At 36.8% G+C, this 19,944-nt stretch overlaps 1 protein-coding gene across 1 annotated transcript in view; it reads right to left on the bottom strand.

The window, feature by feature from the left end:
* ZSWIM6 (zinc finger SWIM-type containing 6) overlaps positions 1-19,944 on the bottom strand; it is a 212,653-nt gene that overhangs the window by 60,728 nt on the left and 131,981 nt on the right. Inside the window, exon 2 of the mRNA XM_017499187.1 lies at positions 11,554-11,910. Within this exon, the coding sequence (XP_017354676.1) occupies positions 11,554-11,910 (357 nt within the window). The remainder of the gene's footprint in view (positions 1-11,553; positions 11,911-19,944) is intronic.

Raw genomic sequence — 19,944 nt, 5'->3', positions numbered from 1 at the left:
AAGCAAGGGGAGGAAGGGGAAAAAGAGGGAGGGAGAAAGGCATATATACATTCCCCCCACCAAAAAAAAAAAAGAATTCTTACTTAAAAAGTAAAAAACCACTATAAAGCATCCTTACAAACATTCTCTCATGTTCTCCTCACAATGTCCCCCGGAGGCAAGTATGGATCATGATCCTCATTCTACAGGAGAAATGGATTTCAAGTGGCTATGACTCGACACAGCCACACTGCTAAATCCACTCTCCAGATTCTTTTTCCTGCTGACGAACAAATTATAGAATCTTAGAGCTAATGTTGAGCCCCGAGGTCATCAAGGCAGAGGCTGTTCACCCTAAAGCAAATAAGTATTTAAGGAAGGGTACTGGTATGTTTGCAGGCATTTGTTAGCATGACTCTCTTTCACAGAAAGCTTTAAGGACACACAATGATGTGAAGTTAACTACTAGGTCTATAACTGTATCCCACAGAAATTCGGAGACCCTAATCCATCCCATCTTTTTTATTCTACAGACACACACACACACACACACACACACACACACACACACACACACACACATACACCTGTACAAAATACCTATTAGATCCTTTTCAAAAATGCATCAAAGCAGACTTTCCAAACAACTTTGACTTTTATTTTTAAATTCTTGCCAACATCCTCCTTGGAAATCTGACACATCCCTCCTTATCCTATTCATGGGGAAAATTCCAATTAGCTATGGATCATCCATTTTCCACTGTTCCTTGTGATAAACTGAGATAAATAAATCCAATCTCTAGCCCCACAGTGGTTACTTCTTCCAATTTTGGTCATTTTTTAAGTTATTCTCTATTGGGTACCAAGGACCAAAATCCACAAGGAGACTTGCCCCAGAACTACTTGGATGGGGGCTGACTACTGTGGCACTGCTGAAGGACCTTCAGCTGCTTGGGTCATAGTCATGTAAGACTTGGGGGTTTGGTTTGTCATAGAAATACCCAAATATTTTAAGTAGGCCTGAATTTGGTCCAGTCTTCTGTGGCCTGCTTGAACTAGCAAAGGGGTCACCATTCAGGTACCCTCCAAAAACTTCAGAATATATTCCACTTAATTTTTTTCATGCTAATAGTAACAAGTGATAGAAGAATACAGAAATCACTCTTGAATTACACAATGTATTATTTTTTCTTAAAATTGAATAGGTTTTAAAAATGCTATTATGTATTTTTTAAAATATGATGGATTTTAAAATTGCTTTAATGGACAATTTACATACACACAGATTTTGGTTCAAGTGGAGAAAAATCTAATAGCAAATGTATAAATAAATGAATTACATTTTCTCAAGTTTTTAAGAAAATCTGAATACTATTCCTTTCAAAACTCATGTTGAAATTTAAACCCCAATGCTGCAGTAACGAGAGGTGGGGCCTTTTAAGAGGTAAATGGATCATGAGGGCAGAGCCATTCTTGGATTAATGTATTAATGACTTGATAGGTTATCATGGGGGAGATCTAGTGTCTTTATAAGAAGAGGAAGAGACACCTAAGCTAGCGTGTTAGCCTGCTCAGCTCCCTTACCAGGTAATGCCCTGTGCCCACAGAGTACCTACCAGCAAGAAGGCTCCTACAAGATGCAGCCTCTCAACCTTGGACTTCTCAGTCTCAAGAACTCTAAGAAATAAATTCCTTTTCTTTACAAATTACTCAACTTCTGGTATTCTGTTATAAGCAACTGAAAAATGGACTAATACATTGTTTGGAGTTTTTATTTTATTTATTTTTTTTGGTAAGCTAGTATTAGAATTAACTTAACTTCTTGAGAGTACTGGGCAAGAAGGCAATGTACTGGAGAAAAAAAAAGGTGGGGGGTCCAAAGTCTACACATTAATTGAGAGGATGGATTAAAATTCAGAACATTTCAGTTCTTGGCACTGTTTGGAAAAGCTATGCATTTTCCAGCAAATAACTTAAGCTCTTCAAGCCTGCGTTTCCTTAACTCTCAAATTCTATAATGTAAGAATAAAAAAATTAACTGAGCAATAAAAATTAGAAATCTGCTCATGTGATATAAAAACCATCCTAATTTACTCACAAGACTGCAAGCAAAGATAACAAGTAGATAAATAAAATATAAATTTACTCTATATACAACTCAACATTTTAGGAATAAGACATGTACACTATACATTATAGATCAAGAAATTAAATCTCTACAATAATTCCCCCAAAAGTGCAAATTCAGGTATTTAATGCTAAGTTTTAACTATTTATTTATTTATTTTTAAGTTCTGGGGTACATGTGCAGAACGTGTAGGTTTGTTACATAAGGTATACACGTGCCATGGTGGTTTGCTGCACCCATCAACCTGTCATCCACATTAGGTATTTCTCCTAACACTATCCCTCCCCGAGCTCCCCACCCCTTGACAGGCCCTGGTGTGTGATGTTCCCCTCCCTGTGTCCATGTTCTCATTGCTCAACTCCCACTTATGAGTGAGAACATGTGGTGTTTGGTTTTCTGTTCCTGTAGTTTTAGCTATTTAAATCTTAACATGTCTTGATTACATGCATTACAGTGCTGCCTAAGCCTTATATAAAATGTTAAGATTTGCAAAATTTATGTCTACTTGTTAATGGCTGTCTATAATCAAAGACAAACCTCTCAGCATTTAGCTTTGAGAAGGGAATGCAAAAAGAAACATAACTCATATATTTATTCACTTGCTATTAGATATTCCTGCCATTGGGCAGGAACCAGAATCTGTATGTATGTAAATTAAATGGTCCATTAAAATGTTTTAAAGCCTATCATGTTTTTTACTCTTATTTATATTTATAGTCATAAATGCTTGGATGGGCATTTTATTACTAAGGCTTCATTCTTCAGGCCTTAAAGGAAAGTCAAATTTTTTCCCAATCATCTGTTGGGGAAAAAAAAAAGGCAGAATACTTTGGTCTTTCATTCCCAAAGATGGATGTGTGTGTTTGATTTGCCCGCCTACCTTGGTAATGTAATGTCACAGGCAGAAAGCAAAGGAGAATTCTTGGACATGAAGGACCACTATCTAAGTCTTTGGTGTCCCCTGTCTACTGCTTGATTTGGTTCTGATTTAGCTGTGATTTATCCAAACATCAAACTCCCTTGCCCCAGTAGTTCTCGAAAGTAGAAGTTTTCAAAATGCCAGAGGCATATTGTGAAAAATAGATGCTAAGATACCACTTCAGACCCAATGAACCAGAATCTTTGCTGGGGATAAAATTGGTAGGAGTGGTAGAATTCTTTTTGGAGAGAATGTTAAGCAGTGTGGAACATTCTGAATCTTAGTAATTAAAAGTATTCATGATCCTGAGGCATCAGACAAATACCTCTCCAGTGTATCTAATAAAGCATATTTAAGCCATACCAAATGTGGTATCTGTCTCACGACACAGACACAGTCACTTATAAGCATTAGACACCACCAAATCATTGTGCAGATTTTAAACTGAGCTATGCATGTTTATAACTGGCTTATGCTGTGTATGGTGTATGGTGCATGGAGCTATTTACAGCTTTGGGTTCTAATTGAAAACTTAATGCTGACTTTAATCTTACTTTGCTAGAAAACAAATTCAAAACAAGAATCAGTGAAGATTTTTAGTTTACAAAGTTAACATCTTCATCTTAACTGTGACCTAACTGCCACAGTAACACCATTGTCCAAATAATGCTTTTAGATTTATATTTACATAGCAGTGTCCCTTTTTGTTAAAATTAATTTGCCAAATTCAGCCTATTCAGGCAGAATGTGGGCAGCAGATGTCTACACTGCAGAGGTGATTAATTCAGTCTCTTTTGGGGACTTAGAGAAGAAGGCCATCTCCTTCGGTTTTAGTGTTTGCTGTTAAAGCTAGGAAATATTAAGTCGGTGGCTTACAAAGGCCTTGGTCCACCTGTGTTACTAGCAGAAGGGCAAATCATCACATCAACCATTGGCACTGAGTGGGAAAACGCAAGACAAGAAACTTCAGTGACCCAGACTCAAAAAAATGTCTTTCTTTACAGCAGAGAGAACTAGAAGACCTCTGAAAAATGATGTATACTCAATAAACACACTCTTTAGAAATTGAAGTTTTATCCTGAATTAAAATCTCGTTTCAAAAGGGTAACTAATGCCTTTATTTCAATTTACAATTTTGTTGTAGTTGAAACAGCCAGATCCTTGGTCACCTTCCATCCTCTATGGTCACTCCACATAATTCTACTGCCGTAATATAGTGTGGTGTCCTCTCCAAAAGCTGTCAGAGGACAAGCCATTTTCCTCATTGTGGAGGCTAATGACAGAGGAAGGCCTGATATGTACCAGCTTCTGCTCCCTCCAACAAACCACCTTCCTTTTAGCTAAAGGCCAAGGAGGTAAATAAGCAGCGTGCCCTCAGCATATATCTCAGGGAACTGAAATAGACCTGTCAGGGTTTATGGCCCCTCCTCTATTATTTTCCTGTCTTCTGACTTTATTATTCATCTCTTATTATCATTTAATTTACTTCAGGAGTTCAATGGTATACGTATTCATATACAGAAATAATCATGTATTTTATATGAAAAAAACACAAGTATTTGTACATTCTCCAATGCTCATTAAAAAATGAAGAGTATAAACACAGAGTGCTTTTCAGGTAAGTTATTTTCCATTACTTACCTAATAAATGTATTAATGATTACTCAGTACACAAATACAAATATTTAAATGTGAAGTTCTCGGAAAGTCCTATTTTTACATAATCCAATTCTTGAGATTTTTAAAAAGAGACCTATGTTTGCAGGCTTAAGAATAGTTGGCTCAGATTATTTAAAAAAGAAAAAAAAATGGTTCACAAATACTTTCTGCTTTCCTTGAAGACACCTATCAACTGCCAAATCACAATGATGATGGTAATAGCTCACTTTTACTCCTTGACCATCCTGACCTTATGAAATAGGCACTCTTTATTGTCCACCTTTTACAACCAAGAAAACTGAGGCCTGAAGAGGTTCAGTTACTTACCCCTGGTAACAAAGCTGGAAAGCAAAGGGCCAGTATTCTAACTTAGGCTGTCCAACTACAAAGCTGGAACTCTTGAACACTCTGAAGAGTATCAGTGGGAGGTATGAGAAACCTAATTGAGGGGGAGATGGGAATAATAAGCTCTTTTAGCCAACCTGGAAAGATTTGGAGGCCAGTTAAATGAGAGAGGGATGGGTGAGGAAACTGATCACAGCTGCCAGAAATCTTTTTTAAATTAATGAGGGTTGGGATGGTGTCAGAGGTGACCAAAGAGTGTGAGGGAAGGCAAGATTTGGAGATGAAGAGAGGATGGAGGCCAAAAGTAACCTGGCTGTTTTTGCCTTCTTGAAAAATTCCTCATGGGCTAGAGATATGTAATTCCTCCTAATTAAGAGACATAAGTTCACAGACTACTTCTTTGGCACTAAAGTGAAATGCAAAAATTTTCCTATTAAGAAAAAAAAAACGGATCACCTGTACATAATCATAGATCCTATCCATGTTTTTTAAAAACACTTTTTTTTTTTTTTTTTTGAGATGGAGTCTCACTCTATTGTCCAGGCTGGAGGGCAGTGGTGTCATCTCGGCTCACTGCAACCTCTGTCTCCTTAAGTTCAAGTGATTTTCCTGCCTCAGCCTCTCAAGTAGTTGGAATTGCAGGCACACCCAGCTAATTTCTCTATTTTTACTAGAGACAGGGTTTCACTATATTGGCCGGGCTGGTCTTCCAACTCCTGACCTCCAGTGATCCACCCACCTCTGCCTCCCAAAGTGCCGGGATTACAGACATGAGCCCAGCCTAAAAGCATTCTTATACAAACATCAAGTTTTAGTTATAACTTAAGGGTAAACTGGTAATTTTTGAAGGGAAATTTAGCAATACTTACAAAATTCAAAATGCATATACCATTTATTCTGGTATTTCTACTACTAAGAATCTCTTATATCTATACAAATTCACACACACACACACACACACACACACACACTACTCACACATAAAGATGGTCACAGTAACAGTGTATATACAGGGAAAAATGGAAACAACCTCCTCAAAGTCATTCAGTGGGTTAAAAGCTAAATATATCCATACTATGAAATACTGTACTACAATTAAAACAGAACTACATCATAATAGTAATAACATAAGGTATTCATAAGAGAAAAAAACTGAAGACTATTTTCTAAATTGTTTAAAACTTCATATATATGTGCGTACATGTCTGCACATGTTGTTCATGAGAAAAATGTCTCAGAATATGAACCATGTTTTCCACAGTGGCTGCCTTATGAGAATAGGGTGCTTTTGGAGGTTAAGGGAGCTGTTGGGAATGGGGAAAAAATGAGGACTTGCCTTTTTATACACTTCAATACTACTACATGAATTCTTATTTTTTAAATTTTCTTTAAGTTTCACTCTAGTGCACTTTGAGCTAGTATAGTGAATGCAACTTTAACTCTCTCCTATATAGAATATATTTGCTAATCATATAGACCATCAGGAGACCATACCTTTGTTTTACCAATTGTCAACACCAGAATGTTCTATTATACAATAGAAATGGTGTGATAAATAATCAAATTACCTCCCTAGGATACCTGCAAAGACTGTTTGCTAAGGCAAGTCCAATTATAATAAACACCACTATCCACAGGGAAATAAAAGGAAGGGAAATGTGACATGAGGCCTTCATTGGATGACTCCAGCTGTCACTCACTGGTAGATTCGGAACATAAAAGTGTACATATTCTTAAAAAATAAATACCCAACCTTCCTACTAAGAACAAAACAGAATGAAAAAGGACAGTCATACTTTTTGCTTAACAAATATGAGTGCTTATTACATCTTAAGTGTTGTGCCTAGAGAAGCTATCAAGATACAGAGCCCACAGTTTCAGCCTCATAAAGCTCACAATCAAATGAAAATGAAGAGCTACACAATGAAGATGGGACTGCTAAACAGACTTGCTTGCTTATTTACTATTATCTGGAAGAGTCTGAATAGACTGATATACAAGGTAGCCAGGACCCCAAGGCATTCAGAGGCAAGGTTAAGCAGGACAGGCAGACATGAATGGCATTCTTGGTCTCGGTTGTGTAAGAACCATGCTCAAATAAATTGAAATGGAAGAACAACACATGAATGCACTCTTAGGTGAAGCTACAGAAGGTGTGCCTTTGTAATATAGAGCCTAGGTTCCTCCTATGCCTCTGCAGATAAACCACCAGCAAAGACACAGAGCTGGAAGAGATCTTAGATGTCCTATGTAAACACTCATCCGATATGTGAATAAACTCCTTCTACATTTGCAGAGCTGAGATGGCATCTCTGAGCACATGACAGGGAAGTGAGGGATGAGTGTAGGCTACTTTCAGGATTAGTCCAGGCCCTAGGAGTGAAAGGATCATTGAAATTATCCTTTCCTCTTTTCCTCTATTCTAGGTTGGGGTCAAGGCCACAGTTTCCCCTCAGACTGTTCCTCTTTGTGGTAGTTTGGCCAGTACAGGCTAGCCAATAGAAAGATTAGTGAAAGAAAAGCCTTAACAGAGAAAATAAAATAGGAGGAAATACGTGCCAGAAAGTCAGGAGAAAGTAATCTGACCTCCACCTATAGTATTATCCATCCCTTTACTGGCTTCTCTCTTCTTAACTATGAGTACTTGTGGATACTCCAACATGAGGTAAACTAAGTTATCTTTTTAATTATTATACATTGCATCATTAAAATTATCTCAACACTGTTAGAGATGATTACAAGCATTTTAAATATGAGAAAAAAATAGGCCCTATCCAAGGTCACACAGGTAATACGTAGTAGAGACAATAGTGGATTCTAGGCCTCTAGATTTCAAGTTCAGTGTTCTGTCCCTATACCACAGTTTGCCAAACTATAATACATCTCCCTTTAATAGGGAGACTAAAGGACAGAAGAGACCACGATGATTAACTAAAAGAGTGGGGTTAGTACTTGGAAATCAGTAAATCTCGAGAAAAGTACTTAGCAAAGACATCAGTTTCTTTTTTAATAATATGGAAGCTAGAAAGTTTTATTAGAACATAAAACCAAGAGCAAACAATTTTGCTTTAAAAACACAGAACTACAACTGGCAATCTCCTTGGTGGGCCATTAACATTAACCATCTTGCAGTCTCTTTTAGCATATAGTGGTTAATTTTATAATCTAATTAAAACTGTATGGGAAATTTTATGAAAACATATTGAAATGTAAAAAGGACTCAACTATTATGATGGCAAATTATATTCCAACAACCTTCACTGAATCCGTGACCTTGGACAAGTCACTAAACTTTCTCTTTGGCTTCTTCATCTACAAACTATTGAAATTATAAGTTGCAAGGAAACTGTGAACAATGTGTACCTGAAAAACTTTAATTCCCCAGGATAAAATCTTTAAAAAAATTAATAAAATATTTCAAAATAAGAAAAGCAACTACTAAGATTTTAAGAAGTTCACAAGGGAAAGGGAAAAAACTTACTGTTATCAACATATTTTGTATTTACTCATAAATTATAATATGCCTTTCTTCCAAAAAAGACTGTATAAGTGAAACCTTGTCTTTATTATGCCAACTAATCAAGTCTAAATCATATCTTAACCCTTTTATCTAGGTGAGGTAAAAGTGATGCTTCTCCTCAGAGAAAAAATAAATCCTACCAATATTCATGTTCAAGGTATTTGTCTCAAAGAAAAAGTATATCCACAAAACGAAACATGAAAGTACTGCTTTAGAAACAGATTTTTTTAAGAGAGAGTGCCTTACATACAGATCTTTATAGGCAGGTGAGATAATGTTGCCAAACAACTGCAAAACATTTTAAATCCCACCCCCTATCTAGTCATTAACAATTAAAATAAGACTCTCCAGGGAGCAGATTTCCCATTTCATTACTTAAGGTCACCACAGCCTGCTTCCTACCTCTCTTCTTTTTCACCACTTCTCAAACTAGAATGGAAGGCAGCTCATGTAAATTGGTCCATTTCCAGGCTGGGAGCAAATCTGATGATAAATTAAGTGAAGAGAAAGCTGGTGGGATAAACTGCTCAAGTTCGCTGCTCTGGAGAAGCTGTTCTTATACACAAGTTATTAGGAAATCATATTGAGCCTAAAGGTAACCTGTAATCTATCCTTGATAGTCTTTCCTGTTTTAGAAACTATGAAAGATATATGTCATATGAACACATTCTCTCATCCAACTTTAGTGTACAATGTTTCATTAGTTCCATTCTTTCGATATAGACTGAAAAATCCTTCTGGTAAGAAGCTTTAGGGGCTACTATCCTTCAAACAAGCAAGACAAATGCAGATCAAGCAACTAACTATTGATGCAGGTCTTTTGTTTTACTAAAACTCAGAGAACAAAGTGACCATAGCAGAGTACACGACCTAAGGACAAAAGGAGGGAAAAGAGAGAATGCATAAAAGTTATAAGAAATGGTATATTATGTTCTCTGCTTCCACTAGACAATTTAATAAGAAGCCACAAACAGGCTCCTGAGAAAACTCTGGGATGGCTGGTAGCTGGCCTGAATCTTCACAAGGCAGCAAGATTTGAGGCAGATGGTACGACAGGGCAGAAGCCTACTTGAAAAAGTCCTTGAATACATGTGCTTTTGGAGGGCTGAAGGTACTTCTGTGGCAGCCTTGTTTACACTTCTGTTATTTAATATTGGTAGACTCGACCAAGTCAAATGCTTTACATACCTTATGACAGCCACTTTAGTAAAGCGGAGCCTGATATGGGGAGTACTAGAAGAAATATAACTATGTGGATTTCCTCTGACACAGAAACCACATTAAAAGTACCTTGCAGCACCAGGAGACTTGTAAAAGAATGTTCACAGCAGCTCCTTTCAAAACTAAGCCTATCAAAAGTGAAAATGGACAAATAAATAGTATTCTCATATTCAGAAAACTCTAGAGCTGTGCTGTCCAGTATGGCAGCCACTAGCCACATGTGGCTAACTCAGCACTTGCAGTGTGGCTACCAGTGTTTTGAGATATGTTGTGAGGTGAAACAGAAACCAGATTTCAGACTTAACATGAAAAAAAGTAAAATAGCAATATTTTTCTTGAATAAATATTTATGAATATTATGATATGTGTTAGATTGATATTTTTGATAAATTGAGCTAGAGAAAACATACTACTAAAATTAACTTTACTTGTTTCTTTTTACTTCTTAAAATGTGGCTATTAAAATATTAAAACTATGCATGTGGTTAATATTCAATTGAAAGGCTCATGTTTTATTTCTACTAGACAGTGCTTCTCCAGATGAATAAATTACAGGTTATGTGAAGCAGTATGGGTAAATCAACATGATTCTGCGTGAAAGAAGTCAGATAATAAAAGAATCATACTGTATTATTCCATTTATACAAAGTTTAAAAACAGATAAAACTAAACAAATATTTAATGATGTCAAAAACAACAAAACACAAACCGCTAAGGAACTGATCACTATAAAACTAGGCAGCAGTTACCAAGGGGGAGAGAAAGGGATTTGAGACTGAAAGGGGTGCCTGGAGCCCTCTCAAGTGCTAAGAGCCATCTATTTCTCTCCCTGGGTGGTGGTTCACTTTGTTAATCTGCACATTCATATTATATGTACTTTTTTACATTTTTATATCTCATAATTTTTAAAGTTTACAAAAAAGGACCTCAAACCGCTTTTTTGAAACATTTTTATTTGCTATATCCATTGAAGAAAACCTAAAGAGCAAGGTTGAGAGACTAGTCCTAGATCTCAAATCAATGTAACTAAAGAAATGTAACAACATTAGGTCCCAGAGCTGTTTAGTCAAAACTGCATTACCTTTTTCAACATATTTTTTAAGTATGTTAAAAGTTATGTCCAAATGTTTTAAAAGCACAAACAACTATGTTTTGACAACATTTATCTTATATTAATGTACTCTATGAAATAAGTGGTAGGAATAGTTCTGAAAAGTTGTGTCTTGTGAGTTGACATATTTACACTGCATAAAATAAACACATGATAAATGTGTTTAAAAGAAAGCTTTCTGTATTTTCTTATACAAAATATTCATATTCTAAATTTTCTCTAAACAAGCTATAATGTTTTTCTAAACAAATTATTTATTTTCTTAATATGAGGTACCCTGTTGGAAACTTTCCTGCACTGGAAAATAAATTTTAAAAGAAAACTGAAAAAATTCAAAATATGCACAAGTCAGTGTATTGACAAGGGTGAATTAAAAAGTGTTTTGCATAACTAATATCTAGTACTTGATGAAATGTTACTAAATAGTGGAAAAAAGTATAAGAACCAAGCTTTAACACGTATGATTTTCCTGAGCACAAAAGGCTTGGCACCTAACATGAAACACTTCAAAAGAAATGTTTTAGAATACAAATGTAAAAATCTTTTTTGACTAACTAAAGGCAATGCTGATGACCTATTTCACATTTAATTCACTTTTATGCAGAAGAATTGAATTTGTAAATGAAAAAGGATCCAGAGAGGGAATTTTAAAAGTCTATGTTTATACTCACCATGAACTTGGTTGATTTCTGAATTTTGGGAAAGAATTTCATCTGCTAATTTTTGAGCAGTTGGCAAAACTTCTGTGTGGTGCACTGTGATCAAATACTGTACAAACTTTTGTAGTTGGTCTCTATTCATTTGAAAGAGAGTCTCTGAAATGGGAAGATGCAGTTTGACCTGATCTGGCTTGCGGATGCGGTATAAAGACAGTGCCACAACATGGGCACAATAAAATATGTCCTTGTTTCCACAGCTGCAGGTCACTGAGGTAATCTTGCAACGATCAAAGCTGATGGCCACGTTGCAAACAGTTTCTGGCTCCGATTGTATTGCAGGTTCTGTCACTGTGCCGCTCAAGTGGAAACCTTGAGGGTGAAAGAAAGAAAAGGAGGGTTTAGCTTCTGCATTCAGATGCTATGAAATGCTCTAATTCTTTGAAATGTGTGGGACTTGACAGCAACAAGAAAAAAATATGACAGCCTTTATATTCAAGTAAAACATTCAAGCTACCACCAACTACCACCACTTCCTTACAGGTAAAAAAATAAATGGTATTCAACAGGTATGCTAAAGTATTTTACACAGCCATATGAAAACATATATTGCCGTACATCACCATCATACCTATAGGAAGCGGTTAGATCACAGCACCAAGAGGCCATCATTATTCTACTCTGAATCAGTGGTATACAAGATAATAATGCCCTAGATCAGTGGCTTTCTTTTTTCTTTTCCTTTTTGAAAGTAGAGTCAGCCAGTTCAGCTTTCTTCTCAAAAACAGATTCTCTCTACCTTTATTCCAGGCGGCCACTAGCTGGCTCTAACTAACCAATGCTGCAACTCTGAGGAGGTCCCTTTCATAAACTTTGACCAGAGAAATTTTTAAATTTAATAATCCTTTCTGCAACATGCATAACATATACCCCAATATAGCAATGTCTATGAGCAGCAACTGCTGATAGAATTGCAGGGCCCACCAAATCTCATATACACCACCACCTAAGTAACTCATAATGATGATTCTCTTCCATGTCTCATACAGAGGAAAGCTATACAGATGTATGGCTGCTACCAGACACACACACACACACACACACACACACACACACACACACACACACACACACACACACAGAGTACAAAATTACCAAGGGGTAAAAAGCCTTAAGAGGCCGTATAGCTTAAACTCAGACCCACACAGAAATCCTCTATGACAGTGGTCCCCAAACTTTTTGGTACCAGGGACCAGTCTTGTGGAAGACAATTAGATAATTTTTCCATGGATGGGGGGCAAGGGGCAGGGATGGTTTTGAGACAAAAACTGTTCTACTGCTCCACCTCAGATCATCAGGCATTAGATTTTCATAAGGAAACCTAGATGGATTGCATGTACAATTTACAATAGGGTTTGCACTCCTATGAGAATCTAATGCCACCAGTACTGGTCCATGGCCCAGCGTTGGGGGACCCCTGCTCTGTGAGCTCCGTGATCAACAGCCGTTTTGCTGCCTATAATAGTTCACACATGAGGCACTCATTCTGCCCCAGTGGCCATTCCCCCTTGGATAGCACTAGCTACAGCTTACAGCCTACTGCAAACTGCCTTCCACCATCACTGCCCACCAGGCAGTCCTGACCAGCTTGGCCAGAGGACAACTCCCCCACACTCTTTTTCCCTATGTTGCACAGGAAGACTGTCCTAAATTGGGATGGGTGGTAAGGGGGAGCATCCACTGAGTTTCACCCTCTCTCTCTCAAAGCCATATGCAGTGGCCAGGGATAAGCCTGAAGGAAGAAGAAGGTACCTTTGGGAACCTCCGTGACTCAGACTCATCTCAGGATTTCAAGTGCCTGACAGAAACTTGAATGCTACACAGTGAAGCCCTGGGCTCCCTCCCAGCCTTCCTCTATTGATGCTACTTTAATAAAATTTATCTAGCTGGCCACTGCTTCTTCCAGTTCCCCTTCATTCTCGAATAAAAGGATTTGTGGGGACTCTGTAAGGGGTGGTGCACATGGAGCTGCAGAGGTAAAACTCAAGTATGACAGCCAGACAATGGTTAAGAGTTTACACATGGGACATCTGAATCCTGCTTACTATCTTCCCCTGCAGAGAACACCTAGGCCGGGGAGTTAGATGAGATGCTATTTCTAAAAAATCTTTCAGAGTAATATAATTTCACTTCGATCATCCTTAGTCAGCAACATTTAGTGAAAGGAAAAAGGTGTCGTAATAATCTTTATAAAATGCATCAATGAAAAAAGAGCATTCCCTAAAAACAAGTCACTCTTTGCTTTACAATAAGAAATTCTGAGAACTGTCATATGATGACCTTTGGTTTTCTTTCACAAATATTATCACTGTTTCAGAATGGATATTCCAGTCTCCTTTATCTCTTTTAATCAACAACTTTTTCTGAAAAACCACAATTAAAAAGAAAGGGTACATAGCAAATACTGTAAAATTTTTTAATATCTATTTTCCCATGAAGAAAAAGTTGCACAAAAAAGTAAACACCCCAGCAAATCTCAAAAATGAAGAATAAGGACAGTCTTGCTGTAATATATGCCAGATGCACTATAAACATACAATAATTAAAAATTCATAGGACAGGCACAGATTAAGACAAAAAAAAAAAATTACCAAGGGATCATAAGAGTCTGGAAAGTTCCCAAGCATATTTTGTACATTTAGTTCAAGGCAAACTCTGTTTTCCACCTGTCATATATGTACTTGCACAGGGAAAGCAGTTAGCATAATAGGAAAATAGTTATCCTAAACTGATCATTTATAAAATCAGTCTCTTCCCACTTAACACTATCACATCTCTCTTCACCCACCAAATCAATCTCTTTGTCTCTCTGCAAAAGCGACATTGGAGATAACTTTTTCCCCACCCCTGCACCTTGAAGATGGAGAACTACTCTAATCACAGGCAAAGCCAAGACAATTAAGGATCCAAAAGAATTAATCTAGTTAGTACTTAAAGAGTCTACAAGGAGATAACATAATAGATGCTTCAAAAGACTGATTTAACTGTCAAAGAAGAGGCCTTATTAAAATTTGTGAAGCCCTCAAATAGTTTCTGCAAAAATGACCTGCTTTATTCACATGAGTTATACAGTACAAGTCAGAAAAGAAGTATATTGAAATTTGACATCATACAATTATACAGAAATATCCCACATATTATACAGGTTTGTTACTTAAAAATTTACTTGCCTTGTAGGTTTTTAAAATCAAACTATAAAATATTGTGATATCCAAAACAATTTAAATAAATCCAAGAGAAATGTGAAGGCACAAATAAACAAATACATGTCTTACAGCTCTGATATCATCAAAGATTAAGGTGTTTCATTAATGTCCATTTTCGAAGTAATTCTAGATTATCTTTCAAATATGCAAACTCTTTTAAATATTTCAACCATTTTTGACAAAAATATTTCTAAATGTCATAAATTCTACTTTGCCTTCCTAATCAGGTGACCATTTAGGGTATTACTGAATGGAAAGAACGCTAACAGATAACTGCAGATAGTAGTATTTTTAAAGTAGGTTCTTTTTGTAACTTTTCTTGACTATCAGCTATCAGGATGACTCTTCTCTTATACTGCTAGCTTTATAGAAACTTGTTTACCCTCAGGTCAGTGGCACCTCTAATTTGACTAGCTTTGTGGCAGTTATTTAATACTCTCAGGCCTATCTGTTGTTGTTGTTTTGCCGGGGGGAGGTCCCTTACGTTTAGGTAAGCATGCCAGAGGACAGGGTTTTATCTTAAATACTGGAAAATTACATACACACACGTAAAGGGCAGTTGGTGTATTACTCTATACAACTACACAATACTCAGTCAATTTGCAGGAATTCCACCAAGCCTATTTCAGGATTGTATAGTGGTGTGTTTTAGCCTCTCCAATTTGAGAAACCGTCTTTGAAATTCTGCCAACTCATTCTCTGTGGATCCTAAATCAGACCAGAGACCCCACAGCACGAACAAGGATACTGTTCTTCCCTCAATAATCCCAAAAAGGCTGTAGGGCACCCCCCAGCTGGTCTTAAAAAGTTTTGTTTTAAGTTTTGTTTTAAGGCAAAACAATGTTCCTAAGAATTGATTTTGCCTTTCTGGAGTTCTGACATACCATGATGATCAGCTGTTTTCAGACTGCAAATGCAGAATCTTTCTCTGGAATAGTTAGCTGTTCTATACAACAGAATTGAGCATACAAAAAGGGACAAGCCTTCACTCTACGGAGAAACATGGATAATTAACCGTAGAACTAAAATTGAAACTATATAAACCTTTTCTTAAAATATTTATTTGACTTTATAAAACAATCTGTGAAAGACAGTTAATTCCACAAAAGCCTCACAGGGCAGTCAAACTGTTTTATCATCATGCTGTCACGGAGTCCAATAAAATGTTAGAATCCATATTCTTAATCTGCAGGAACTGAAGAAAAACAAAGCACAAACCAAGGCACGGTGTTGTATAGTTCTTGGGAATAGACTTTGGTTTAGATCAGGTTCTGCCACTTAAATGCTATGAATCTTGGACATATTAAATATTTAACCTCTTTGAATCTCGCTGTATTTTTGTGCAAAATGTGGCTAGAAATACCTCCTAGGGTTGTTTGGGGAATTAAAATGAAATAACATATGTAAAGCACCTGGCACATAGTAAAATTGCTCATTAAATTTTATTTCCCTTTCCTTCCCTTCCCAGCTGGAGAAACAGGAGAGGGGTACCAGACACATTCCCTTTCACCCGAAACTTTCTTTTGCTAAGCTACTGGAATCTTGACAGGAGAAGGGGTCTGGCTTATGGAGGTGGCTTAGAAAATAAGAGGGATCACTGAGAATACCTCAGTTAGGTAAGTCAGGCAATACTAGAAGAATCATTCCTATTTGATGGCAAAACCAAAATATTTCAAAGAGTTACTTATACCTTTACTCAACCCAGCTCTTTTTCCCCATTTTCCTAAGTTCTGCCAACTCACAAATAGTTAATTTTGTAAAAGAGTGTTACTTTCATACAGAGAGAAACTAGAAAGTATTAGGGAGAATCTTTTTTAGTAACCATATAGGATTCTAAAATGTTATAATACAATGATTCTCAAAATATGGTCCTGGGAACCCCCTCCCCAAGAGGTCCCTAAGTCTCTTTGAAAGGGTCCATGAGATCAACATTTTTAAAAATACTTATATATAGACATTATTAACCCTTTAAAATCTTCTTCATGAATGTATGTTTAGTTTTCCAGTATCACATTAGGTGTGATGTCATTACAAACTGAACAGAGAGAAACAGACAGCAAAGTCCAGCTCTCTTCTATTAAGACAGACATTAAAGACATTTGCAAAAATATAAAACAATGTCACCCTGTTCACTAAAATACTTTTTGTTTTGAGAACTGCAATTATTTTTATGTTGTGGATTTAGTGTTGTTGATATATATTTTTATTTTTTCCTTTTTAATTTCAAACATAGTAAATATCACTAGATATAATTCTCATAAGCAAAAGTACTACAGGCACTTCCATTACTAAAAGTGATACCGGAAAGCTGAAGAACTGCTCTTATAATGCACTGCCAAGATGTGGGAAAAAGAACTCCTCTTCTCTAAATCATATTGATGTGGCATTATTTGCACTTGCATCTTATAGTAGGTCAAAAAGACTCAGTAGAGAAACACTGAAGGGGCAAAGTTCTCACACATGAACACATATTCAAATCATCTATGTTAATTTTACATTAACAAAGATTAACGTTTCTGGAAAGCAAATGTTTAATTCTTCACTGACATTCCAAATTAAGCTAAAGAAATTAAGCTTTTCTTAAAACTTATTTTTTATATCTTAGGTTACATTTTAGTTGCATATTAAAGGGAACAAGGAGACCCATGATATCAGACTGAAAAAAAAAACCAAGTATTTTAAGATATACAAATAATTTCTAAAAGTTGGCCATTTTGTGCATGTATGTATATGGACTCAGTTAACTGCAAGACTGTTACAAACTCAAAGCATTAGGAAATTTCTGAGCTAAAATAAACTGGCAGACATGAAATAAACATGCACACTAAAAACTACTGCTTTCATGGCACATTCTTTCCAACAAAATATGCGCCCTGTGCACAAGGCGCCCAAGTAACATATTCTTTGTTGAAAAAGAATGTAACAGAAGTACTGGTGTAGTACTTACACAAATACATCTTTCACACTTTTCCTAAATAAAAAGAACCCTCAGGGAAATTAAAGGCAGAAACCAAGTCAATGTAATGTTATGGCTGAAAGGGTGGCAAGGGTTGTGAGGGGTTTTTTGGTAATTTTTCTAAAGCCAAGTCTAAAAATGCAAAAGTGTTAATGCTCCCATGGCAATGTACTCATTGGTTAACTACAGTCACTGTGTTAGCTAAATGTACAGTAACTAATACTTGATTATGTAACCTTAGTAAAACAGATGAGTTAATCATTGCCCCCCCCAAAAAACTCTTTTCTACCTTTCCTGACCCTGAGAACTACCGCACTTAATCTAACACCCCACGGTACAGTAATCAATATTAAAAACAAAGTTTTAATGTAAATCATGTACAATTTCCAGATACATAGTACAAACAACATAAGGGCCCAAGATGGAAACTTACATAAAATATCATATTCCTTTTCAACTCCATAATTTTCTTAAAAGGAAATCCTAAATTAAAGGGACTGCATCCTGTGAGCTGCCTAATTAAATCCTCTAGCACTAATTTCTAATGCTAAGCTTAAACAGCTTATAGGAAGACATTAAGAGATTTTGCCAGCAATCACTAATGAAGTGGTTTCCATCTTTCAGAGAAAATATTTTTTAAAGGAAAAGTTTTATTTTAAGACCACCTTAAAATGCCTATTTGCAACTGAATCACTCCTACACTTCATTAATATTTGAGAGAAAAACAACGGCAAATTAATGGAAAGGCCAGACTGTAAACCACAGCATACCATACAAACAACATAAAAATTTACGGAGCATGCATTGGATGGGCCCAACTAAGAGTTCCCAGCAGCGTTCTGCTCAGTATTGCTTGTTTTCTCGTTAATGTAGATTCTTACACCATTTTCTTACAAGAATCCATGTGATCAGAATACCTGTGTTAGATATGAGTGGCATTAGATCATTATTTTAAATTATTTTTGAAAATAAGATACCCACTAATTTGGATATCTGCAATAGGCACCTCTTAGAAGTAGCAGTAGTTTAAGGGGAAGCGTTAATTTTTTTTTTTAAGTCGTATCACTCTGTCATACCAAATCCTGAAGCATATAAGGGTTCCTCACCACTACCACCAAATTACTATCAACTAATTTTTATGCACTTCTATATTTCAACTTGCATATTTAAGGAAATAATCAACTAGTCTCAGATTCTGGGTGAGCAGTTGGGGAGGGAGTTGTGATTTTAAAAAAAATAGGTGGAATTTGAATTATTTTCACAACTATAACTCTACAAAATGCTTAGGAATGTGAATTATTTGCACCAATCTTTTAAACATAAGCTGCTTTCTCTGATGCCTACCTTTTCTAATACAAGGAAAGCAGCTCTGGCCTTCTACCCTTCTTAAAGGTGGGGACAGCCCTGCAGCCCTTCCTCTCTAGGATCCCTTGTTGCCTGCAGACCCCACACTGCCCCCACCACACTTCTCCTTCCGCTCACTCTGGCCTCTCACCTGGGTCCCAAACTTCTGAAGTGCAGATGAAGTTTATTGCAGCCCCTTGGTGCCCAAGTGCCAACTCTTAGCATCTCTGCATACTCTGTCTTGCCTCCCGAGGACCGGGTGTAAATGAGCAGGAAGCAGAAGATCCTTTTACCTATTTATTTTCCGTTGCTGCTCACAGCAAAACAACTTTTGGAAATGCTTAGCTGTTTGCTTTAGGAGTGGTGGTGAAGAGGAAACAGGAGACTAATTCTGTTTACCAGGGCCAAGAGCAAGGGGGAAACTATGCTCAGACCTGGGAGTGGAGAATGTAGGCTCTGGCAGCCAAATTCCTCCACTCACACTCTGGAGCTCTTGCCTGATCCCTCACCTCAACATGAGCCCTCACCTTTTGGCACTAACCATTCCTAATGCCTTGCCCTACGCCCAGGCCCTAACCCACTTAATTCTCACAACCATCCTGCAAAGCAGGCATCATGTTCCCCTTTTTACAAGTGAAGAAACTGATGTTTTCTAGGAGAGGCAGTAGTAGAACACACTTTGGATTAAATAGAACTGAAAGGAACAGAAGGTTTCTACGATTCAAACGATAAACTTAGGCAAATAAAATCTTTCTACTCCCACACATAAATGATTTTAAAAGATCAGAGAGGCCAGGTGCGGTGGCTCATGCCTGTAATCCCAACACTTTGGGAGGCTGA

This window comes from Cebus imitator, unplaced genomic scaffold (assembly GCF_001604975.1).
Source record: "Cebus imitator isolate Cc_AM_T3 unplaced genomic scaffold, Cebus_imitator-1.0 Scaffold255, whole genome shotgun sequence".
Taxonomy (NCBI): Eukaryota; Metazoa; Chordata; class Mammalia; order Primates; family Cebidae; genus Cebus; species Cebus imitator.
Note: the sequence above shows the minus strand (reverse complement) of the source record. Positions and strands in the feature narration are given on the sequence as shown.